Genomic DNA, 25,664 nt, shown 5'->3' with positions numbered 1-25,664 from the left:
CCCCCCCCCCCCCCCCTCTCTGACTACATGGAAAGTTGTTGATTAAGTCAGAAAAGACATGGAACGGGGGGTTGTGGTGGACTCTGGTTGCACAGTGGTTTGCGGATGAGTGTCTTTTGTCCTGTCTTCCTTCCCTCACCCCCAATCAGTCGTGGCAGTTAGCTACAGCTATATAAATAAAATTGAACTGAATTAACCGTATGCCATTAGCCATCAGATGGTGTGAGATGGCACTGAGAAAAGCTCAGCTTCTCCCTGAAGTAACACTGCTCAATTTCTTTGCTCACAGAGAGAAACTGATCAGACCTTCATTTCTTACATTTGGGTTTATTTGGTGAGCCTATTCTTAAAAATACATAATTTCTCACTCTATTGGTGAAATTAAAAGTATTATTTTTAAAATGACATTTTCATCTTTTCCTCGCTTTTTTTCCCCTCTACTTGTACCTCGTCTCTCTTTTTCTCATTCCTCTGTGCAGAGATGGGACAATGAGCACATTTGGTGGGATCCAAATGAGTTCTGTGGACTTGATCATATATTAGTTCCAACCAAGCTTTTGTGGATGCCGGATCTAACTATTGAAGAAATGTAAGTTTAATAAACACTCACTGATTCACAAACAGTCACTACCAAAGAAATTTATTGTTTAGAAATGACAAAAGCCTGAGACATTTAGATTAATTTGCAGGGAAAACATACATTTTCATCAAGCTGTAACCTTTCAGTCATCAAATAGCTAATGGAATAGAAAATATAGCTAATGAAAAGGTTAGAAAAAAACAATCTTTACCTGAGACATTAATTTTGTCTTTGAAACTTTGAATCACCATACAAAAAACAAAGAGGGAATATGATGCAATGATCACAGTGCATCCATTGTCTTGAATGTGGTGATTTTGTCAGACATCACTGCTTTGCAGACAAAACTGTTTAAGTCCTCTTTGTTCAAAGTTTTTACCGGTAGCATCCTTCTTATTATTAATAATAATATTATTAACTATCCACTATCTCACCTTGTAAGCCTCTTGAAATCTCTCTCAAATGTAGAAGTGATATTTTTCAGGTCATTTTCTTCTGTAATATTCTCTTCTGTGCTGTATCTGCTGTATGCAGCAGCCTTCAGACAGTGTAACTGCTGATTTTAAAAAATATCAAAATGTGTTCGAACTTCAGAAATTAGACTTTGGTCACCCTAGTTTATTTTTAGTTCATAGCAGTTTAAAGCAGCGCAGTGAGTAACTAAGATGTGGCTAGATGAATCTTCCATTTAAGCTCCTCCCACCAGTAGCTAGTTAGCTGTTTTATGCTATAGATACTAAAAAAATACCATTCTTATACATGAGAGTTTTTTGTTTACATAGTAGGTGTACTTAGCTTGTTACAGTCCGTAACAGATAATATACTATTTTTAGTTACCATAATCTAATTTGTTCTCATTGGTTACTCAGGACAGAGAAGGACAAAGCCTCTCCAAGTCCTTATCTCAACATTAGGAATTACGGTTGGGTTGAATTTAGGAATGATCAGGTAGTGCTAAGCACCTGCAAGATGCACGTGTACAAATTCCCCTTTGACATTCAGAGCTGCAACCTCTCCGTGAAGTCTATCATGCACTCTGGTGAGCCCATAACATTTTGTTTGCATGTGTTTTCAATGGTCTGATGAGCACACAGCATCAGAAACCACAACATGTATTCCTTCCTTGTTGGACTGCTCACAGTTATTTTTATATTTCACTACAGATGAAGAAATTCTGTTATTCTACCAGGAAAACAGTACTTTGATCTCAGAGTGGTCTCGTGAGGTGATGCACACACAGTACGAGTGGCTGTTCATCAACATGTCAGTCACCAACAAAACTGTTAACCATTTTGGCTTCAACCAAACTACGATTATTTACACTGTAAGTATTGCTAAAAGCAGAATAAAAAAGTTGTTTTTCAATCGGGTACATTGCATACTTTAGCCACACTATGATGACTCATGTTTCTACAGCAATTAAAGGATATCACTATCCATGCTGCTGCGGTTTAGTAAGTTGTAGAGCAATGCAGTGTGCTTGTTGCCAAGTTAGTTGGTTCAAATTAGCAATGATATATTTCAGATAAATACACTTTATTAAGGGGGGGCACACTCTGGCGACAGTGGGAAGGAAAAACTCCCTTTTAACAAGAGGAAACCTCCGGCAGAACCAGGCTCAGGGAGGGGCGGGGCCATCTGCTGCGACCGGTTGGGGTGAGAGAAGGAAGACAGGATAAAAGGCATGCTGTGGAAGAGAGACAGAGATTAAAAACAAGTAGTATTCAGTGCAGAGAGGTCTATTAACACATAGTGAGTGAGAAAGGTGACTGAAGAAGAAATACTCAATGCATCACAGGAATCCCACAGCCACCTACACCTATTGCAGCATTACAGGGATGATTCAGGGTCACCTGATCCAGCCCTAACTATATGCTTTATCGAAAAGAGAAGTTTTAAGCTAATCTTAAAAGTAGAGATAGTGTCTGTCTCCTGAATCCAAACTGGAAGCTGGTTCCACAGAAGAGGGGCCTGAAAACTGAAGTTCTCCCCTGAGTTCTCCCCATGTTTGCATGGGTTCTCTCTGAGTACTCAGGTTTCCTCAGTCCAAAGACATGTAGTTAGTGGGGATAGGTTAATTTGAAACTCTAAATTGCCCATAGGTGTGAATTCGGGTGTGAATGTGAGAGCGAATAGTTGTCTGAGTCTATGTGTCAGCCCTGTGACAGCTGGGATTGGCTCCAGCCTCCCCGCAACCCTGAAAAAAATAAGTGGAGGAGAATGGATGAATGGATGGATAGTCACTTTATTAATATACATAAATTACTCATATATATACTTCATTTGTAAAAGAGAGTGTAGGTGTACAGAAATGTTCCTTTAAATGTAGCATAACAATGGTGACAGGAATAATGCTAAGATCTTTGCAAGTCAAAGTTACATACCGATCAAACGACATTGATTCTCAGAGAAAGCAGACATTGTTAACTACCAAGTAAAATAACTGAATGTACAGCACAAAATAGATGGATGGAAGGCCTCAGGGCAAATAATCTGCAGGTGATCTCTACAAACTACAAGTTGCATCAATCAACAAAAATATATAGCCAGTCCAGACTGAGGCAGCGGCGGCATGTATATGACTCCTATAACGGTATAAGGAACAGCTGTGCAAGGGAGGGATGCTCAGATAGAAGATGCTATTTATAATTTATAAATAAATATAATACAGAAAAGGGCCATCAGATTAATACATAATGCAGGGTACAGGGATCATACAAATAGACTATTTTTCAAAATGCAAGCTATTAAATTCCAAGACTTAGTGGAGTTTAAAACAGTGCAAATAATATATAAAGTAAGAAATAAAATGCTTCCAAAAGAAATCTGTAAATTGATTATAGATAGAGAAGGTGAGTATAACTTAAGAGGGAAATGGAATTTAAAAATACAAAGTGTTAGAACAACTTTAAAAAGTTTGTCTATCTCTATAGCAGGAGTTAAATTATGGAACAGTCTAACAGAAGAAATGAAAGAAAGTAACAACATAAACCAGTTTAAAATGAAATATCAAAAACACATTTTTAACAAATATAAGAATGAAGAAAACAGGGTTAACCCAGGGCGGTAATGTTGCTCGTAATAGTGTTTTAGTTTGTTTGTCTCATAATTTGTCAATCTGCAAACCGTCAGTCCTCATTTATATGAAAGTAACTATTCTGTGGTGGGGCTTGTTTATTTGTTTTGTTTATTTGTTTATTTGTTTGTTTTGTTTTTGTCTTTGCTTTACTTTTGCTTCATATGTTGTTTGCTTAATTTAAGGCTAAAAGAAAATTAAATCAATGAGAGGTAAAATTTGAGGGGGTAGGGACTAATACGTGTATACTTCTGAATACTCCTTTTCAAACAAAAGAATGGAATGATATTTTGTAATGATTGTGAAGTCACATGTTTGAAATAAAAATGAACTGAACTGAATATAATATTCTTTTTGTTACTGCACATTGTCACATAATCTTTGTTTATTGCAGCAAAAAAAATGTTTGATATTGTTACTTGTCTTTCTGTGGCTATCTTGTTAGCATATGTATAGTTACCTCTATCCAACATAACCACCTGACATAAAATTTGGCAGATTACCATGAAGAGGAGATCTGTACTCTACATTGCCAATTTCTTGCTGCCAGTCCTCTTCTTCTTGTTTCTGGACTTGGCTTCTTTCCTGATCTCCGACAGTGGTGGCGAAAAACTCGGCTTTAAGATCACTGTCCTGCTCGCTGTCACAGTGATGCAACTTATTCTCAATGAGATTCTGCCCTGCTCTTCAAACAAGGTTCCACTTATAGGTAATGCAGCTGAATCTATCCTTTGTTTGACTGTGCATAGTGCACAGTTTTACTGCAGAGTTGAGATCTTTTAACACTGAGCTATTTGTTTTAAAACACAATTAATTTTAATAATGACCAAAGCAACCAAAGATGTACTGATCCACCCGCAAAACACTTCAAGCTGCTCATCTCACTGTAACAACAAGTAACTTTGCTGACTCAACACATTATGTGTCCTTGTGATTACTGGGATTCTGGCCTTCACTCTGTGCTCCAGTCTAATTTCACTTCAGTTAAGTTCTGCTGTATCACATCAAAATACCAGTACACAGCCAATAGAGTTAGTGCTTTGAGCAGTCCAATCATGTCAATTATACATCCCCTGGCATTTCACATAAAGGAAACAAACTTACCAGTATATGAGTGTTTTTGTTATTTTTCAGGGCTAATTGTTGTGCAAACCTTAATAAGTCATATCTGTATGATTTTAATACTCTACTCTCAAAATGTTGCACTCTGAAAAGGAAAAGAATAAAATACAAATTAAAAAACTGCAAAATTCATACAATGTTTCTTTAGTAGATACCAATAGCAGTTTTTAACTTTAAAAAATGGTTATGTGCTGCTGTAGACTGTTGGTTAATCTGGCTTACAGACTCAATAATTATTTACTTCTCCATCTTATTGATGCTGTCTGCTCTCCTCAGCAATCTACTGTATTGGAATTTTTGCTCTCATGCTGCTCAGCCTACTGGAGACAATGTTGGTGATGTATCTGATTGAGAAAGACTCAACAGCCCAACACAATGAGACAAATGAGGACCAAAGCCTGACTGAGAGATGTGGGGAAAAACAGCGCAAATCCAACTTTCAGTGCTCTTTTAGAGGTATGCTGTCCCATAGTATCATATAAGCTTATCATACAAACCTCTATTGCCCTTGCAGGCTTGTATGTGTAGGTACGGTTTACAAGCTCAGACTGTTTCAGAGCTTACTATATACTGATTGTTTGTATCATTCTAATGATGTGGCGTTCTGTATGTCCTTTAGACATGACAAAATTCATTCACTGTGCATCTGTCTATGATGCAGCTACTGATGAAGCACCACCTGTGACCAAAGAGGTTAGATTAAAGTACAACAGCTATTATAAGCATGGAAGAAATATATCCCTATACTGAATGAGAAAAAAATTACATTATAAGGCAAAAAATGTTTATTGCATGTAGCAGCAACTAATAGACCATATATGGCCTAAAACCTTGTTAATTGCCTTTCTACAAAACCACATTAGGGTAGCACCAACAAACTGATGGAGGTGTCATTTGATATGGAAAAGATCTCAGATGAGCTGGAGAAGATTGAGAAAACTGTGAATCTGCTCAACAGCAACGAGAGCAAAGAGGAGAAATCCGGCTACTGGACCAGAATGGTTAAAGTCATCAACAGGGTTTTCTTAATTTGCTATATCATAGCAGCTACTGTATTTATAGGAACTATGTTTTCATTGTGGAGAACTGCTGAAGACTAGTATCTCTAAAGTCCAATGAAATAACAACAACAACAACAATAATAATAATAATAATAATAATAATAATAATAATAATAATAATAATAATAATAATAATAATAATAATAATAAATATTGCCGATTACATGTACTTATGTGTGGTCTTTGTTCACACCTGTAGTTCATTTCCTTTTGATTAAACCAAGGAATAGGCCAGTTAGGTCAATTTTGTCTCATCTGATGCATCTAATATTTACTGACCTGTTATACATTACTGTATGTATTACACTCTTTTGATGTGAAATGCTCAGTTTATTCTTCAAGTACACAATGAATTATTTAAAGTCTATTGTTTTGTAAGTGTAGCTGACAAATCGAGTTAAAAGCTCATCTGTGGGAATGTAAAACAATGTAGCTACTGCTGCTTTATGTGCACATTTACAACTGTATGCTCTTTTAATGCGTAGTCATTATGTCTTTCTATAACAACCAAAAAACCAACCAGGAGCATGTATCAAAGGTGATCAAATGAAAAAAATAAAATAAATGGAAATTGGAATGTACAATCAGCGGTCTTTATGAGGTACACTTGTTTAACTGCTTGTTGTTGTAAATGTCTAAATAGCCAATCAAACATAACCAGCCAATCAACCTAGCACCTTTGGGATGTATTGAAACATTATCACATCATGGATGTCCAGCTGACAAATCGACAGCAACTTTGTCCTACTATCATGTTAATATGAACCAAAATATTTGAGCAATGTCTAAATGTGTGTCACAGAGAATTAAGGAAAGTGTTCCTGTTGAGTGTATGTGTGTGGGTGAGTGTGCAGTCCAGAGAGATCTACCTCCACGCTGTAAGCTATCCAAAATGGTAAATACTTTTTCTTCTTTCTTCTTCTTCTTCTTCTTCTTATTATATAATATATTTTAAATTTGGTGCAGTGTTAGACTATTGCCAATTTCTAGAAAGTTGGCATTGATAAAACATTGGTTCTGGCTATTTCTTGATGTTGTATTTTAAAAGTTGCAGGTGGTAGAATTTTATTATTTGTAAATTTACATTTACAAATCACAATGTAAATTTTCACAAATTCTGAATTACAGAATTTCTCAACATTCAATTTAATAGCAATGCCTGGTGAAAGATATAGTAGATCATTTGTCTTTGGGCTCAGCGCTAAAGGGACTCTTTCATTAATTCTTCCATTAGAAACGCTGCACAATTGCAAAACTTTTCATTAAAGCTTCCTCTTGTACAATCAGTTTAAGCCTCTTAATTTCACATCTATGTAAATTTAAGAGAAGATGCTGAAGTTTGGGTTCTTTTGCACTTGAGGGATGTCAAGAAGAGAAGCATGGATTGACACATCAAATATAACTGCCATTTCTATTGCCCCCACACACTAACTATTTTAATTTGTTTATAATTATTACTCACAATTTATATTTTATTTAATAATTTCATATTATCATATTCATCATTTATAATTTAGTATATTATGACTTTTAAGAATAAGATCAAAGATAGCACTGGTTGCAGTGCGCTGTTTCCTCCGTTGCTACAGGGGGCGCTGTTCGCTTCAGTATCTCCGTATTGTCGCTCAGTTAGTGACGTGGATTTTCATTGAAGCAGTCAGTGCTGCCAGAAGCAGTTTCTCCAGCTTTATAGAGCTCTCCTTCTAACGCATTTTAACCACATTTACAAGGTGAATCCGTCGCTCTCTTTCGTCGTGTTTCACTTTTTAACACAGTTGTGCCGCAGCTGTCGAAACAGGTGAGCAGGTCGCGTAAAATGTTCACATTGCAGGGTTTTCCTGTTGCTAGTTCAGAAGTATCTGCAGTAAAAAAACTACAGAAACTGGCCACTCATGTCAGTATTTCTTTGTGACAGTCCTTGTGATGTGTGTTTACTCACCACAGACTCCAGGATGAGTAAAAACAGCAAAGTGTTGAACCTGAAGGATAAAATCAGTGGGAATGAAGTGGACCTGAGCTTGTGTAATCTCACTGAGGTGCCAGTCAGGGAGCTGGTAAGTTACTCAGCTGCTTCAAAGCATACTGTAGTTTTACACTCACCGTTACTCTGCTGTGGTTTGTTCCCATTTCTGTTTCTTGGTTAAAATGTCTGTTAAATAATTACCTGCCACTAATGTCAAACTTGACTTGTAATGTGATGTTTTCCAATAGGCCTTGTTCCCCAAAGTAACAGTTGTGGACTTATCTTGTAACAACATTACCTCCCTTCCTGTGAGTATTGAACACTCAGATTAAACATTTTGTTTGTTTTTGATCAAGTTGATGCTCTTAATAATACAATTTCTTGCAAAGACTGTTTGTTTGAGAAGTTTTAGAGGTCAAAATTATTTTATCTTATTAGGTAATTGATCATCTTCAAATGTTTTAAGTATTTCTTTGTCTTAGTTACTTTTTCATTGTTTTAAAAAGTAATCACTCTTGCTTTAGTGAAGTATTTTCAGTAACTTACATTTTCTGAAACTCTGGGAGCGACAAGTTGAATTACCCTGCATGCATTCAAATGTCTTAATGAATGAGCTGGGATGTTTATAACTGCTGTGTGTCTCTTTGACTGGGTTATCCTCCTGCAGCCAGAATTCTGCAACCTGACCCACCTAGTGAAGGTGGATCTGAGTAAAAACCAGCTGACCGGTCTCCCAGATGACCTGGGGAACCTGGTGAACCTTCAGCATCTAGACCTGTACAACAATAAGCTGACAAACCTGCCAGTGAGCTTCTCTCAGCTCAGGGTGGGTGTTCTTTGATAGATGTGCATCCATTGTTTAAGTTAGCCTCATCCAGCAGCCTTAGCTTAGCATAAAGAGCTAAATTCATAGCCAGAGTTTGACCTACTGGATGTAAATCTCCTAAATCTCAGGAAGACGCTAGTATATGTTTCTAAACAAAAATCCTTTGCTTTTTTGTTAACCTTTGCTGCTGATAACTTGCTGTTTTCTTACTTTATAATTACAAGGTGTGAAGCGTGTGGTTGTTGAGGTTCCCAAGCTCAGTTTTGGCTCTTTCTGTGTGTGTCTTTGTGTTCAGAGTCTCAAATGGTTGGACCTAAAGGATAACCCACTGGAGCTTGGCCTGGCCAAGGCAGCAGGAGACTGTCTGGATGAGAAACAGTGCAAACAGTGCGCCACTAAGGTGACAGAGAGAATGACGAGTCAGCAAATTGATGATATTACCATAAATGCGTCCAATACTAAAGATCGTGGGGGTTTTTTAGGTTCTGCAGCACATGAGAGCCATTCAGGAGGAGGTCGATCATGCTCGAGAGAAACGACTTTTAAGAGAAAAAGGTAGGCAACATAATCATTCGAGAACTTCAAAAAAGTAATAACTAGGAGAAAAAAAGCTATTTTAAACTAACAAGTATACTGTTGCATTTGGTTGAGAAAACTGTTTGATACATTAAAAGAAACTGATTTGCAAAGTGGGGTCATATCCTCCCCAAGTGTTACAGGAACATATTTATCCTGTGTATCGTCCACACAAACAACACATTTTTGAAGTTGTGTGAAATGTAGCGGAAACTTCATCTGTAGCTTTAAAAAAACAAATGCAGTGGAATACAGTGAAGTTAAGTATTTCTTACTGAGATCCAGGGTTGTAGAAATTATGAAAACGCACATTTAAAATGCTCTGCGTATAGTAAGGAAACTTAGATGTTATCAACCATTAGTATTCACACCGATTGATGTACATTAATGAAGCACGAGTCTCATTGTGCCCTTGGAACAGACTATAAAAGGATTTGAAAATGTTGACTGAATAAAAATGGAGGATTATAGAATTAATACTACAGAAGTGCTATTAAAACAAAAAAACCCCATAAAACAGGAAAAATAATAATAATAAAAATAAATAATAAATGAATGAATAATAAAAAATAATTCTGATGAAAATGTGGGACTTTGAGGGTGAATTCTATCACAATTAATATTGTTCTTACTATTAAAACATTGTGGTTAAAAGTTGCAGTGACACAGAATGATTACATGTGTAAAATAAGACTGCTATTGCGCTAGTTTATTTTTACACAGGCACAAGTATGTTATGTTCCTAGTTGGAGGTTTAAAACACAAAAAGTCTAAATAGTATGAATCTAAAAAGCAGACATCAAGACAAATGAAACAAGGAAAACTATACTTACGACTTTACTGTAAAGTGTGTTCATGAATTCTTTCATTCAGTCATGCATTGCTCCACCACTCAAATCTATCATTGTTAAAAATCTGAGTTTTCAGTTAGATAAATGTATTTAAAGGTTAGTGCAGACTCGCACAATAATTTTGTGGGTTGTTTTTGTTCTGGATTATTTGAAAAAGTATCGCAAACAACAGACTGAGAGGATCGTTGTTAATGGGAGTCTTGTTGCCGCTGTGAAAAGAAGTAAATGCACTTCATCTCATTTATGGACAGCAGGAAAAAGCTCCCTGAAATACAAGCTTATAATGTCCCAGCAAGAATAAATCTGTGTAATTGCATCTCTTCTGGCCACATTTCCTTCATCCTTTAATCAGAGCTGGAGAGGAAGAGGGAGGCGAAGCAGAGGGAGAGGGAGGCCAGAGAGAGGGAGGCTCGCAAACGGGAAAAGGCAGAGGAGAAGGAGAAGAGGAGGAAAGAGTACAATGCTCAGAAGGCAGCACTGGCTGCACAAGAGCAACAGAAGAAGAAAAGTGAGGAGAAGAAGAAGAAGAACGGACAGGCAGCAGGTGGTAAATCTATTGAAATAGAAAGTATTCGTATCTATGTTTGAAGACTTTATTCAGCTTGTAACAGGCCTTTTCTTTTTTCCTTTTTCTTTGAAATGCACAAATCACTCAAAGTGGTCAGAAAATCTTTTATTTCTGGTTTGACGAGTCACTCTGATATCAAGCATGTGTTTCGTTACAGCAGATAAAAAGGTCGCTGTGGAGTCTAAGCCTAAACCTCGCCGTTCTGTCATTGGTCTGATCTTCAAGCTCCTCCTCCTGCTGCTTGTGGGATTGGCTGGAGTCGCCGCTGTCTGTCACCTGACTGACCTGCAAAAGGAAGCTTTCTGTCTGCCGATAAACGCCGCAGTGGACGACGGCCTATCCTGGGCCAAAGAGCAGCAGATTGTGCTCAGACAGCTGGTGCAGAATCTGTCGACTGCAGCGAAAGAGTTTCTCGAATCCACACAAACATCTAAGAACTAAATACTCAAGCCTCCATCAAAGCTCAGAGCTCCAGGTTTTCCACTATCACCTGTGAACCAAGGGATTTTGTGTGTTTGTTTTTTAAATATGAGAAATCATGAGTCTCATTAAAATGGGTAACCCTGCATCTCCTTACCATGTTTGTGATGCTGGGGAGGTGAAAGGTCTGTACAGATAAATGACAATGGAACAGGTGTGAAAACCATCTTAAATTCCTATGGAATTGTTTCTCTTGTACCCTCTTTGTACTACAGTGTGTTTTTTAAAAAAGAAGAAGAAGTAATCATCTTAAATGTCTCCCTGTCAACCATGTTTTGCACTTTGACCAGCAGCCAGCTGGTTTGTTTTCTGTGCATTACACGGAGCACAGGCTGTATTTGAGAGACGTTCAGTGAAGTGTCAGGGGGCCCTGTCTGTGCTGCACCAGTCACATGTTAGCTGCCAGTCACAGTTGTCCATTTGCCAGTGTTAGATTAGGCAGTCTGAGCATGTGCAGTAAAAGCTGTGTCAATACAAAGCCTTTCCAGCCATATAGTCAACCCTCCTTAATTTTGCACTTTGGAGTCCAAATGATAGAAGTGGATTTTATGTTGTCACAGCTTATATCCTCAGCCGGCAAAACATTTTCAGTCACACGAATACCAAAGATATCAGAGGTAATTAAGAAAAAGTGTCGGTATTATCCAGCAGAGAGCAAAATCTCTTGTTTAGTACATCCTGTTTCCTGCTTCCAGATCTTTAACAAGAGCAAAAATCCCCTTTCTGACGGTGTAAAGTTGCTTAACCACAAATCGAATCCCGTTTAATAAAAGAAAAGGGCAATTTCAACAGCACATCTCGGTTTTTCTGCATAATAAATAAATGCTGCTGTAGTACGTGCAAGAAATCTGTCTGCACAAATAAAGTGTAATTCATTACTTTGATGGTGTATGAATGTCATAGGAAGAGATCTTTATCAATAGGAAAGGATGGCCTCCATCCAGTGGCCCAACAACCATCTTCCAAGATTGAATTCGATGTCTTCCATTTCACTATAAAGCTCTGTTTCCTTTATGTGCGTTTATAATAAAAAAAAAACAGCAAATCAGAAAACAAACGTTTACCTTGAAAGCTCAATGTGCAAATTTAGAAATACTAAATAATTTCAGTTCTGATATAAATTAAAGCTCAGCCAATGCTGATGATTCTAATACAACAGGTCATTTTAAACTTGATAACTCTTTTTTTTCATAAATCCTGCACAGATTGTATCATTTCATAGATTTTTCCTGCTTCCCAACTGTGAGTATTTATCGCAGACCTAATTTTTCAGTAACAATGTACAAACTGTAAATTTGTCTTTAAACTGGACTACCAATAAACAAGCTTTGCTACTGTCGCAATAAATGAATGTTTAATTCAGATGCAGCGGTGAAGGACAAATAAAACTCATTCAGATATTCTGTTTCAAACATCTTTAGTTGTGAATTTCATTCATTTTCACTTTATTGAAAGAGTGGTGTGCTGTTTTTAAAAGCGTGGCATGTCTATCTATGTCTTTCTAACCCCCAAGACTGCTAGTTCAATGTGCATATTGAATTAGCAGTGTAAATAAAAAGCCTTTTAAAAAAAATCTGTTTTTTTGTGTAATTTTCCTGTCGGCATAATTAAATGTGCTGCAAAACATATTTGGCTCATATATTGTTTGTGACAGAATAACACCTTGGTGACAAGAAAATGCCGTCAATAGGTTCAGGTCTAGTTTTGTCTTTGTTAATGTAAAATATAGTGTTCAGTCTCTGCACTGCCATTTCATGACATTAGCTGCAGACAATAAATAAAGGCAGGACTTGTACTATGCATTTTTTTTTAAGTTCCATCTCTCCTCTGCTAATTTGACATATTTCAGCTTTAGCATAGCATTCAAAATAGTGTTGAGGTGGTGCAATATGGAATAGAAGAAATGGTCAACATCCTGGTCATTTATGTAAACGCTGACACGTTTCTTTAGTTATAACCCCAACAAGTTGGATAGTTGGCTTCCTGGGTTTTGCAGTTTGGTGAAATGTTTAACGTTGTTGTAAAATGTTGTGAAACATAAAGTACTCAGGTGATGGAGAAAGTAATAGAGAATCAGTGTGTAATGAGCCTGAATGTAGCTTCTCTGGAGCTTCTGACTTTATTACATCAATGTGACAAACAGGTGGAGCTCATGTGATTATTTGGTATGTTATATGTTAAAGCACCAGGATGGGCTTGGTGGTGAAATGCAGCTTAGAAGGTCAAAAAAGAACTATAATGCTCATATTCAAGTTACCATTGATGATCATTGTTATTGTTTAAGAAAACATCTTGATCCACTTTTACAGCTGCACTAAGACACCTCAGAGGACTCTGTGCTGTTAGAGCCATTCTCCAAAACTAGACTAAAACTAAACTAAACGAGCTAGAAATTGCAAACAATACCACAAACATTACTCAGAATGCACTCCTTGGACAATTGAAACCTGAGACTATAAACCACCTAATATGACCAACAAAGCGTTCCGTTTTAGCTGCCGCTGCCATCCATTAGCTTTTTGTCTAATACGACCATTTTGTGTGAATGAAGTCTGGGAAACCACAACAAATAAGTTTTTAAAAAAAAGAAAGAAAATGGGTGGAAAGTGCCTTTAGTGGCGGTTCGTGTTTCCTAAATCTGATTTTCCAAAATAGGGTTGGAAGGAAATTCAATTAAAGGTTTGGTGTCACAACTGAAGTTAATGTAGCAATTCTTCAAAAAAAAAAAGTACCTCTCAGTTCAAGTCTAACAAAACAAGACTGAAAGAAATCATTTCAGTCTTGAACAATCATTCAAGCAGCCACACTGCAATCTGCTTTTCGTTAGGTCCATGTTTTTGGGAGAATTACTTTTTTTGAGGGTAATTTTGAGAAAAAAAAGTACATTATATCACCTGTTTTGGAATTTCTATATATCTTTTCCCTATTTTAAGGGCTCAGAAGTAATCCATTTTACAGCTCCATGAGGCCTGTTCCATCATTATTTAATGACAAATTAGGCAGATAAATCTGGAGTTCATCTGGAGTTGATTTCAAGTCTTAAACTTGATGGGGAAAAAACCTTTCACAGGTCAGCAATCAACAGATGTCTTTATAAAAAAGGAAATCCTGACAGTTTAAGAATCATCTGGATTGTATTCTTCAATAGCCCAGTCAGTCACATGATCTGAACCCAGTGTAGCATGGTTTTCAGTTACTGAAGGCCGAAAGACCCACAAAGAAGCAGAAACTGAAGGTGGATGCAGATGAAAGCGTGCATTTCAATCACATCTCTGCTCTTTGATATGAAATCCACTGTGGTTGTGTACAGGGACAAAAATCACAAATATGACATGTCCAAAAACTTATGGACCTAACTGCAGAACTCCCTTAAGGTGTAGACTAGCATTAGCTTGTATCACACTTGTGCTAATATCACACAGTAATGATACGACTTAACTGAAGTTGATGAGGAGAAGAGGAAAATTTTAATTAGTTTGTTAGTTACGATCTTATATTCTGCCCTTCTCCCCTTTTCTGGGAGGCAGTGGGGAGGTGGAGCGTACAGCCCGATCCGGCGGGGAGGTCTGGGAAGCCAGATTGGGCGCCCCCCTTCCGGCTCTCCTCTCTGCTCTCTCCTATCTTGTCCCTTTTGTGTTACTTCTCTCTATCATCATTTCTACCCCTTTGAAGAATTTAGGCTCCATAAATGCTAAAGAGGTAAGTATTATTTCTCAGTTGCAGTGAATAGATAGAAAATAAACTGTAGGAAACTAAACAGAAGAAAGGAGAAGAAAAATAACAGTTTAACATAAACCAGTGACACGCTCTAGGGCCTGATCAACCCTGGCAGGGCCTCCTTATATGAGGGGGTCTAGTGATAATGGCCGAAACACCCGATGAATCCAAGGTCCACTACTGACGATGTGTCCTAAACTTTAAAATGATAATCTAGATCAGATCTCTAATCCCTAAACCTAACCAAGGAAGGAAAATGGCAGATTAGCCTGGGTAAGACCGAAAGTTGAGGCACAGAACGATGTGTACTGCTGGTAAAGTTTCTGGGCTGCCTTTCCTCATGACAGCCATCCCTCAAGAGTCTCTCCATCTAAAGCAATGCATCAGGGACTGTAACATCTAGTCCTTTTTCCTGAATCTCAAGACCTCATGAATGTCCATTGCTGACTGAATAGGAGGACAGTGAGATTTAGGAGTATGAAGTATGAAAATAAACATGGCAATAAAGCTCCCGCAGCTGGCATTTAATGTTTGACACCAACCAGTTTTCAGCAACAAAATTGAGAAAAATATGTGACATTAAGAGGAATATGAGACTTTAATGTATAAGAGATGTGTAAATAACACATTAGGCTGTGGTTTTTAATGGCTGTGCATCAGTAAGTGGAAAAAAGCTCTTAATTTCATTCTGGGGACAGAGTGAATAATTAAAAAGAAGTAGCGCCTAATGCTGCTGAAAGCTGGTGACTAAAACCATCAGTTTGGTCCAATTTGAAGTTTAGTTTCAAAAAGTCAGAACTGGTCAATAGAAATACTGAACCAAACATAAAAACATCACCTTTCAATTTTAAGTGTAAAGCTTCTCCAAACAAAGGACACCAAAGATATTAACTTGGTTTATAGATAGAGAAGCACAAATCTTTGCATTGGCAAGTGATTTCTAGTTTGCTAAGGTGGTACGCAATCAATATAAAGTGAACCAGCTCCACTAAAAACATCAGCCACAGCATCTTTCATTTCATTTTACTCCTCGGGTCGGAGATGACAACGGTTAAATCAATGTCTCGACTACAGTACACGATTTGATACGTGAGGATGAAAGTTTGATGTCATATTCACACCTATGCATTTGTTTTTCAACAGTGTTCAGGTTACAATTTGCAGGTTTTTTCCTCCGCAAAGTCCAACATCCAGCAAGATCACACCAAAACCACCAAGACGAATTCCACAAACCTGGTGAAGCGTATCCAAAAAGGAAGAACCCATTCAACTCTATTGTGAATCTGGATTTCCTTATTTAAAATTGTATAATGAGGTATGGCTTTGTCCTTGTCTGCCTCTGTTTGTCTTATAATCAGAATTTTTTGCCACTATGTGACAGAAAATAACATTTCTTGTGACTCGAATACAGAATTCTGTTGCAAGTTTTCAGATTCACATGTCATCCTGTCACATCATCCTGCTTCACAAGCTGAAGTCTTTAGAAGGTGAGTGAGAAGCTCAGTATAGAACCTCACTGTGAGAGCAGTTCAGGTCCGCTGCTGCAGGTCTGTCTGTAATCTCGTTCCTTCACGTGAGCTGCATCGTCCAGCAGCTTCGTCCGAACGGACTCATCTACCGTCAGCTCGAGTGTCACCTCTTTAAACACTGCACACTGCGACACCTGCAGCAAGCAAGACTTTGTATTGAATTCCCAAAGAAAAGGTTTATTTTATAGAGCATATCCACAATTCCACACAGTGGGATCTGGTTACCTCTTGGAAGTGGAGCTTCTTGAACATGGTGATGCTGACCTGGTTCTCCAGCCCGATCTTTGCTTGGAACTTTCTGACTCCGAGTTTGGTGACTCCTGATGGAGGAAAACACGCTAATCACCACCATAAAATAACTGTTTTTTACAAATGTAATGTAAAAACTGTACTATACTGTCTACAGTACTTAAAAAAAGGCTGAAAAAATCTTTCATTTCCATACAGAAATCTTTAAAAGTCTGACAGACTGTTCTGGCTGCCTCACCATAGCACATCATCATACGTGTCACCTCCTTTCCGATGCCCTTGCCTCTGTAACTGGGCTCTGTTAAAAAACAAACAATAAAAACACTTCTTCTTTATCACAGAATCAAAACAATGTAACAACTGAACAAAAAGTCTGCACCGAGCATGTAAAAATGCACTGATTGCTCTCTTATAGATGTTTTTAAGAACCTGCTATCATGATCTCCAGCTCAGCCAGCGAAGGGTCTGTTGGATCAGTCAGGAAGATGTTGACATCTCCCACCATGCACTGCTCCTCCTCCACACTGGGGTCAGCCCACCGCTGCTTGTCCAAAATTATGAACGTGCACTCTGGAAAGGCAACATAAAAACACACAAACACAATGAAAATGCTTTTCTTGGCATTGCTTTCCTATCATGTCTACTGACGGCTCCTCACTGTCGTCATCTTCCCTCCAGCTCTTCTGCATGTCGTACTCCTGATCCAGGGTCAGCGGCTCTGAAGCGGTCAGCTGCTGCAGCTCCGGAGACTTCATCCACTCATGATACCTGGATGAAGTTAAACTCACTAATAAAGACGCCCAGGAAATATGAAATAACAAAGACAGCTGGTTACTATGATCAAACTAAATTACTCAGAAATTGAAACATTTGCTGTAATAATAAAAAATAAATAAATAATGGGTTGAGAAAAATCTATTATTGCCAGAATTACGGTAGTTATGAACTATATGTTTTAATATGGGAGGTACTTGTGATTTTGCTGTGAAAAAGGCTATAATAGAAGACAACTGTGGCAGATATGCATCTTGCTTCTGGCTCAACCTGTTCAGGAGTTCTCCAGCTGGCTATGTCAATAAAACTGCTGCATGACAAACTATTTAACTAACTTTTACAGCCACACTCACATGTAAAGAAGCATCCGATGGAAAAACAAACGATGAGCTGAATGAGAACTCAGAGAAAAACATCTGCATGACTGTGTGGCTCAGTCATTTTATTTCAGTGTTATATGACAGGTTATCTCTAACATTAATTTAGGGGGATGACCAGTTTAGAAACACTCTTATAGTGCAATACATCTTAACGAGTTGCAACACAATAGTTAATAGTGCAAAAGCAGAGAAAAGGCTAAGATTATGCCTCCTTTTTCCAGGTTTCACACTTCGCAAAGCCTTTGAAAGACCACGTATTTGATACCTCTGCCTTAAAACATACTCTTTACTAAAGACAAATAATGTGTCATTAAGCAGTAAATATGACCTGAACGGATTAATCTTTATTCTTTGTATTGCCTTTCCTTGTGCAGTTGTAAATGCTATTGTAAACAAATGTTTTATACTTAGCACTAAAAGACTGTCACATAAAGAGACACACACATTGTAACAAAATGTGGTGATAAGAAGAGGAATAAAAGGGGCAGAGGACAGTAAACAGCTGTGATGCGGGGATCGCTTCCACTAACAGCTGTTCACGTTACCTGGGCACGTGGTTTACGTTGTAAGGAACCAGCACGACTCTGTGTCCCTCCAGTAAAGTGTTCTCGTTTATCTTCATGGCATCAAACCGCTGATGAAGCTGTAATAACTTTAAAAGCGATCCACGTTTCTGCTCAGACACCGCTTCCGCATACACGCTTCCTGCAGCTGCGCACAGGAGTCACACAGACAGGAGGCGCCACCTGCCGGACAGGATTAGGAAGCACGAAAGGCAGGGAGGTTTTGTTTTGTTTTTGCAGAACTTTATTTGAAATTGTAAAGTGAACAGTCAATCATTCCAGTTCAGTTTGTACAGTAGACATTCAGGGCAAATAAGAGTAACAATAAGCAATACAATGAAAATGAAAATAAGAGGGGTAAATAAATAAATAAAGAAGAAAAAAAGGGATGTGACAGACTTCATAGTAGCTTTGTGCTTGAAAATTGTATCTGTGACAGCTCATTTGTTGAAAATTTCTGGATGAATTTCAATTAATGATAAACCTTTTTAATTTGAATTTCATTTAAGAGAGTTTAAGTAATATTCAATTTCAATTAAAAACAAACTAAATATTGGGATTGAGTTTTGAAATTTACATTTATGCATGTGGAATTTCCCTAGTAAGATATTAAGATTGACAATGGCACATAATTTATTTTCTTTGGTTTCAAAGTAAGTGATAATGTCCTTCCGGGGAGTTTAAACTTCTAACACTAACCTGTGACTCATGGATGAACCAGTCATGTGCTTACACATAACAGACATTTTGGCAAAGAAACTATTTTAAATGATTTTAAATTGTATAAAATTTTGTAGCATTTTTGTATCAAGATATTAGCATAAAACCTCCATGATGTACAGTGTGCCCTTAAGTTTGAGGAAGCTGGACAGTGTGGACAACTAAAGAAGTGACAAGTCTAACCAACTATCAGCAGCTTCTGAAAGTCATATCCTTGAGAAATATCCCAAACAAATCAATGAAAGACCTGAAACAGGACCTGAGAGATGCATCAGGCCCTTCAGTTCATCTGTCTGTTCACCCTCAGTGGAAAGGTGGCTGTCAAGAGGCTAATCTCTAGCGAGGGGAGATGGGGAGAAAAGGCTGAGGTATCCAAAATTAGACAAGAACTGGACTGAAAATCAGTGGCAACAGGTTTGATGAAGTGATGAATACAAATGTACATTTTTGTATATTAAATTATTATCAGAGGAGAGCGGTACGACAGTGAGTGTCTACAGCCATCTGTGGAACAAAGCTGAGGCTAAATCACGGTTTGGAGTTGCATGTCAAGCAGTGGCGTCGAGCATTTTAATTTGCCAACATGTAATACCATCTGGAAAGGACTGTGTCTTTATTTCTGAGCAATGACATTGATACCAAACATATTGCCAATGCAGTAAAAGCATAGCAGGGTGAAAAACACACCTGAACGCTACCAGTCATTGATTGGCCTCCTGCAACATTATTGAAGCAGTTTGTTATCATCTTGACATAGAACAGAACAAAAGGAAGCCAACATCCAAGTAAGAATCTCCTGAATCCTGAAGATCTATTTCTGAAGACTACTGAGATAAATTACAAGGAAGATACCTGAGAGATTTCAGGCTGTGTAGAAGAATAAAGGCAGTCATACCAAATTTTGACTTTAGTTAGAATTTTCAAATTACAGCATTTTCATCTATGTTTGCACATATTTTAATAACTTGCTGAACCTATTTCCCATTTTCTTTGTAAAACACAAAGAAAGGATGAGTGGCTCAAGACTTTTGCACAGTACCGTAAAGATTATGAAAGTTTTTTCTGTTTTTCTAAAGAAAAGAGAAAAAAAAGAAAAAGTGACTATCCCATCCACTTATTTGTAAGATTTTTTGTAATAAAAATAATAATTATAATAATTACAATTTGTAATAACTAGTCATTTTAAGATATAATATAGTATAATATAATGTAATTTTAAAAACACACAAAAGAAAATCACGGAACAACAAACTCAAGACCATTTATCCCAGCTTGATATGGCAAGCATGCCTCTTTCTAACGTTGCTACACACACGATGCACTCTGGAGTTCACTCGGAAAGATCTGAGGATAAATCATAGAGGTTGAAAGACGAATAATAAGCAGGAACATGAGAATGTTTATATCAAAGTCTATATTTTGTGTTTGGCTGCTCTTATGTTGGTGGTTTAGACTGAAAATATCTCTACATTTGAAATGCTTACAAGCCAAATAAGACTTTCCTACACTGGCTTTAAGATGATCTATATTAAAATCTGAGTCTTATTACAGCATTTTTATTAAACCCTATCATCTAATTGTTATGTTACATAGTTTCTCACATTAGAATTCATATTCCTTTGTTTTAAAGTAATACATGAATCTTCAGAGAATTGCACAAAAAATGTTTCTGAAACTTGTAGGAGCCCAAATATTTATTTATGTATTTATTTATTTATTTTTCACCATTTGGGGGCAGCAAAAACTCAACTTCGTGCTGATCTGATGAATTTAAGTCCATTTTTTTTAGTTCTGATTTGTTCAATATCAGCTACAGAAGATGACACCTGAAAATACATTTGCTAAATGTTGCACAGCAGCAGCTGAAAACAACACTTTGAGAGCAGTGAACGAAGAGAGTAAAGCTACAGGTCAAAAAACTAAACAATGAGCTTTTCTCAGCTTTTTTCCTTTGATGTATTCCAGAGTTTCCTGTAGAAATTTTTCTTAACAAATGGTAGATGATTGATTCATACTTATTTTATTTCATTTTTGATATCTACTCATATGAGGATGCTTTTAGCGTTAGGTGGGTCTGCGCAGTCCGTGCCACAGTGTGACGGGCTCCTGTGCCGTGTTGACCATGTCTATCCAGTGCTGCAGCTGAGGACCCCTGGAGTACATGAAGGGACCCAACACCACCACTCCCAGAGGGGTCGGAGGTTCTGAGAGGAAAAGAAACAGAACCAGTGAGAAATGTTATCTTCTGAAGATGCTGTTTTTTACTTATTTTTTTAATAATAAATTCCTAAGAGGAAACATTTTTAAAAAGGGAAAAAATAAGTTTTTTTCTGTTACACATAAACTTTGAATAAGAACCTTTATTTCCAATGGACAGTTTGTAAAAACCCGTAAAGCATTAAAGACAAATTAACAGTAATGCCTAACCTTGGACTCTCCAGACTGATAACATTTTATTAAATATGATTATACCTTTACTAATAAACAACTCAAAAAACTCAATAAATATAAATAATATAACTATAAACAAGAAACATGCTTTTCAGTATACTTGGAGCTTTTCTAACATTTTACTTCTTTAAAAGAAGCCCTAAAACACTCGACATTCTTTAAATGTCAGGTAGGTGAGGTCTTATTGTTATTGTCAGAAGTTATATGTCAGAAATTAAAATTTTAAAATGACAAAGATGAGTGTTTGATGAAAAGCTTTTAATGCCTATCTTATGAAACACTGACACATTGATCATTTCCATTAATCTCCAAACAAAGTTTAGATTTGAAGTTCAGCCCATCCAACAGTCACCTGAGCGGACGCTGCTCGGCTGCTGCAGCTCAAACCTCACGCAGGCCTCGTCCAGGTGCTGAGGTCGCAGTTTAAAGGTCGACCTGAAGTTGAAGTAGGGGTCATTTTCACCTTTCACCACACAGCTGCGCTTCATCTTCACCACCTGAGTGTGCTTTTGTAAGCTCACCTGGACACACACACCTTAGAAGCACACACAGGTGCTGTATTACCGGACATTCCTTTGGTCATAACCAGATTTATCTCATACTTTCTTTCTTTTGTAGATAAACAGTGGATTTGTGTACTCCACACAAGCTCCATCCACAACCATAAATCATCTCGTACCTGCGTCTGTGAGCAGCTGTATGCCTCGAGCCCTCAAAACCACCACTGAAAGGCGCTGCAGGGACCTACTGTAGCTGAGAGATATCTGCACATCCCCCAGCTCTGAACACTGACAAGCACAGCAATCATGAACTTTTAGCTTTGCACTCATGTGCAGTACGGTGTGTGTGTGTGTGTGTGTGTGTGTGTGTGGTTGTTTGGTGTGTACCTGTGGGTCTTCCTCAGTCTCAAGGTCTCTCCAGAGCACCCTGCCAGCCTGACCGAACTCCCCCTCCAGAGAAAACAGCACCCTACCCACCACATGGCGTTTACCATCCTGCTCCACACTCAGCACACACACACTCAGGGTGCTGTGAAGCACACGCAACGCTGACACCTGTGGAGCCATTGTACTCATTCCTCAACATCAAAAAGCAGATTTCATATATCCACAATATTTATCTGAGCTATGACCTCAGTCAGTCTTTCTCTGTGTACTGAATGAACTCTGATAAATTGTTGTTCTTAGTATTTAATCACTGCAGAATGGGAACAATACTGTTGCCAATACAGAAATTAGACCTTCACCCATGATTCTGAAGTCAAGTGTGAAATTGCACAGACTGCGTTCAGTTTTGTTGCTCCTAACTCCCAACGCTCCCTTTAAACTTTCAGAGAATGATATCCTTCAAGCATTTTATGATCATCCATCCATCCATCCATTCACTTCCGCTTATCCTTTTTCAGGGTCGCGGGGGGCGCTGGAGCCTATCCCAGCTGTCATAGGGCGAGAGGCGGGGTACACCCTGGACAGGTTGCCAGTCTGTCGCAGGGCCAACATACAGGGACAGACAACCATTCACACTCACATTCATTCGCACATTCACACCTAGTGGCAATTTGGATTATCCAATTAACCTATCCCCACAAGCTGCATGTCTTTGGACGGTGGGAGGAAGCCGGAGTACCCGGAGGGAACCCACGCAAACACGGGGAGAACATGCAAACTCCACACAGAAAGACCCCGGCCTGATGTTGGAATTGAACTCAGGACCTTCTTGCTGTGCGGCAACAGTGCTAACCACCGTGCCACCGTGCTGCCATTTTATGATCATTATACTAAAAATTAGAAAAATCTCTGTGCCCATCTGACCCTCCATCTCTTCTTCCTCTCTCTCAGTGGGTGTATTACTCGGGACCTGGGTAGCAGTATTTGTCCCCTTTCACATCTCCAGTCAAAACATTATAAAAACATAAATGATATCAGCTTTAAATAAAAGTTAAGGAAATCATTTTTGTCTTCTCTTTTGTCTCTAACTTCTAGATGTGAACTTCTGGAAACTTTTCTGCCCTCACCTGGAAAATGAAGCAGTCGGTGAACTCGGGGTCTGGACCCGTGCCCCGGGCCTTGGCTTGACGGGGCCGCCTGTCATCAGGGAGAAGTCTGAGCTCCACCATCGTGACGTTGCCATGGAAACGTGGAGGGAGGTTGCTGAGGCGGAGCAAGAAGACCATGAGCTGTTCGCTGCTGTGTCGATACTCCACGGAGAAGCAGAGGCGGGAGACCATGCCGGGAGGGGGGGCCACCACCTCATTTAGAGGAGGTACAGAGTAGAGACCAGCCAAAACCGTCCCCACTGGGTACCAGCCTGAAGGAAACAGCAAAATATCACAGTTTTTCTTCAACTTAATGAAAGCTATGTGATACTTTGGTGTAATTGTCAGGCCCAGGACTGGCCCTGTTGGTTTGAAGGAGTGTAGGTGAGCTGGTCCCCCCCAAAGCGCCACATCTGTCCAGACTGAAACGTCTTAACAACAATAATATCTTCTTCAGGTGATCGTAGGTGAATGCTCTTATTATCCTCTTATGTTTCCACAAGCATAAAACCAGCACCAACAAAGTGGCTCTAACTGTCTTGATACGCTGTCATATAAAAAGAAGCAATGACCTACTCCTCACTGAGAGCGACCCACGATGAGCCAGTACGTCCCGCTGGGGATCCTCCTCCTCTTTCTTGTCCTGCTCGTTATTTTTCCGATCTCCATGGTTTTGTGTGATGAAGCGAGGAGGTAGAGTGAAAGCGATCTCACGGGGCCTTCCACACATAGAGACAAATAATATTAAATGAGTGTTGAGTGGTGCTGCAACTGCCTTTAGCAAATAGCTGTCAGTGGTCAGAGATGTCAGTAAAAGTCTGACTAAATTCCTCACAAACTGAAAATAATAGACGCTCTCGTTCTCACACAAAAAATCTTGGAAAAAAAGGGAAATATGGGCTATTAAACAACATCTGTTAAAAACTAGAAACAAGATCTAACAGATAAAGACTTAAACATATACTAGCCAATAGAAGATATGCTGGCTTTATGTCGTGAAATACATTTTTAATCTTTAGTCTATAAAGATTGATATTTTCTCAGTACTCATGGGCCCAATCACAACCCAAATTGTTATAGTTTTGTCACTGAGTTTTAGTGTTAGTGTGCTGGCAAACACCTGCTGAAGAACTCAAATCTGCCTTAGTGATTCCTGCTACAGGAGGTATCTCCAGGACCACACAGATTCACAAGGACAAACCAATATGAGCCATAGTGTAATACTGGGAACCACCTGCAATCACTGATGAGGACCGTGTGATAAAGCGGAAAGCCTCTGAGTCTTATTAATATGTAATATTTTTTTAATTAATAAATTAATGCTTCAAGAGCCCGTATGTAGATATTTTATGTAAAATGCTCACTAACGTGGCCCAGGAGCCCTGAGACACCAGGATCACTGGAGCAGAGCATGCCGGGACTGAAGGCACTGCAGAGAGCAGCTCTTCATACTGCATCTGCTCTTTTTTCCTCCTCCTTAGGTAGCACACTATCAGAATCAGCAGCAGCAACAGCAACAGGACACCCACAGACAGACCAACAGCAAGCTGTAACATGTGATCTGAACAAAACACAAAGAGGAGGAACGATAGGGTGTAATACAGGTGTATCACAGGCAGTAGGTTTAATCTAGATTCCTGCTCACCAGCCATGAAGAGGTCAGCTCCAACACGTGAATAACTTTTCTTTCCTAGTCAGCTTTGACTCAGACAGACTCACCAGGAATGAAGCTACTGCTTAGCATTCATTGTTAATGTGAGAGGTTACCGTTTGTGACTCCGCAGAGCTGTGAGGGTGCGACACATCTGGCTGGTTCCCATGCTGTTATATGCATGGCCGGATTAATCTCCTGAGGACCCACCGGGCAAAAATTTGCCTTTGGGCTCCAGTGGAGCCTCAAATTAATTCTAAGTTAAATTAATTCACTAAACAACCAGAAACTAACTTGAGCTTTAGAGTGGAATTTATTTGTTAATTGTTTGCTTTGCATAAATTAAAAGATGAAACATTTAATAAATGGTTTTGTCTCATTTTTTCCTTGCAGAGAGACATTTTTTCGTTGGGTTTGATGGTGCTTTCTGGTTTTAAGGATTTATTTTTGTTCTTGTTCATTGTCAGAACTGACAGTCTTTTGTGATCCAGC

At 38.5% G+C, this 25,664-nt stretch overlaps 3 protein-coding genes across 5 annotated transcripts; 1 reads left to right on the top strand and 2 right to left on the bottom strand.

Annotated features, from left to right (window-relative positions):
• Window positions 1–7,445: 7,445 nt before the first annotated feature.
• lrrc59 (leucine rich repeat containing 59) lies at window positions 7,446–12,729 on the top strand. 2 transcript variants are annotated; one of them, XM_082542959.1, is made up of 8 exons: window positions 7,446–7,637; window positions 7,784–7,893; window positions 8,051–8,110; window positions 8,470–8,628; window positions 8,924–9,028; window positions 9,111–9,183; window positions 10,408–10,599; window positions 10,784–12,729. In XM_082542959.1, exons 2-8 carry the CDS (start codon window positions 7,792–7,794, stop codon window positions 11,062–11,064), a joined length of 972 nt encoding a protein of 323 aa, XP_082399085.1. In that variant the 5' UTR covers window positions 7,446–7,637; window positions 7,784–7,791; the 3' UTR covers window positions 11,065–12,729. The 2 variants fall into 2 exon arrangements, with proteins under 2 accessions (XP_082399085.1, XP_082399084.1); XM_082542958.1 differs by having other exon boundaries at window positions 7,450–7,637; window positions 10,781–12,729.
• A 2,594-nt stretch (window positions 12,730–15,323) lies between these two features.
• nat9 (N-acetyltransferase 9) lies at window positions 15,324–18,485 on the bottom strand. Of its 2 annotated transcripts, none has more exons than XM_082542960.1 (6): window positions 18,298–18,485; window positions 17,257–17,366; window positions 17,028–17,168; window positions 16,837–16,896; window positions 16,575–16,669; window positions 15,324–16,483 (listed from the first exon to the last, which is right to left on the bottom strand). In XM_082542960.1, exons 1-6 carry the CDS (start codon window positions 18,372–18,374, stop codon window positions 16,334–16,336), a joined length of 633 nt encoding a protein of 210 aa, XP_082399086.1. In that variant the 5' UTR covers window positions 18,375–18,485; the 3' UTR covers window positions 15,324–16,333. The 2 variants fall into 2 exon arrangements, with proteins under 2 accessions (XP_082399086.1, XP_082399087.1); XM_082542961.1 differs by having other exon boundaries at window positions 17,257–17,385; window positions 18,298–18,410.
• A 2,268-nt stretch (window positions 18,486–20,753) lies between these two features.
• syt15 (synaptotagmin XV) lies at window positions 20,754–25,314 on the bottom strand. The gene is made up of 8 exons (XM_082544147.1): window positions 25,167–25,314; window positions 24,890–25,082; window positions 24,098–24,240; window positions 23,501–23,793; window positions 22,374–22,541; window positions 22,166–22,274; window positions 21,839–22,021; window positions 20,754–21,239 (listed from the first exon to the last, which is right to left on the bottom strand). The coding sequence occupies exons 1-8, from the start codon at window positions 25,171–25,173 to the stop codon at window positions 21,100–21,102; spliced, it is 1,236 nt and encodes a 411-aa protein (XP_082400273.1). The 5' UTR covers window positions 25,174–25,314; the 3' UTR covers window positions 20,754–21,099.
• Window positions 25,315–25,664: the final 350 nt, after the last annotated feature.

The sequence above is a fragment of the Aulonocara stuartgranti genome (genome assembly GCF_965226115.1).
Source record: "Aulonocara stuartgranti genome assembly, chromosome: 8".
In the NCBI taxonomy this organism is placed as follows: Eukaryota; Metazoa; Chordata; class Actinopteri; order Cichliformes; family Cichlidae; genus Aulonocara; species Aulonocara stuartgranti.
The sequence above is the reverse complement of the archived record's forward strand: the minus strand, read 5'-3'. Positions and strand labels throughout refer to the sequence as shown.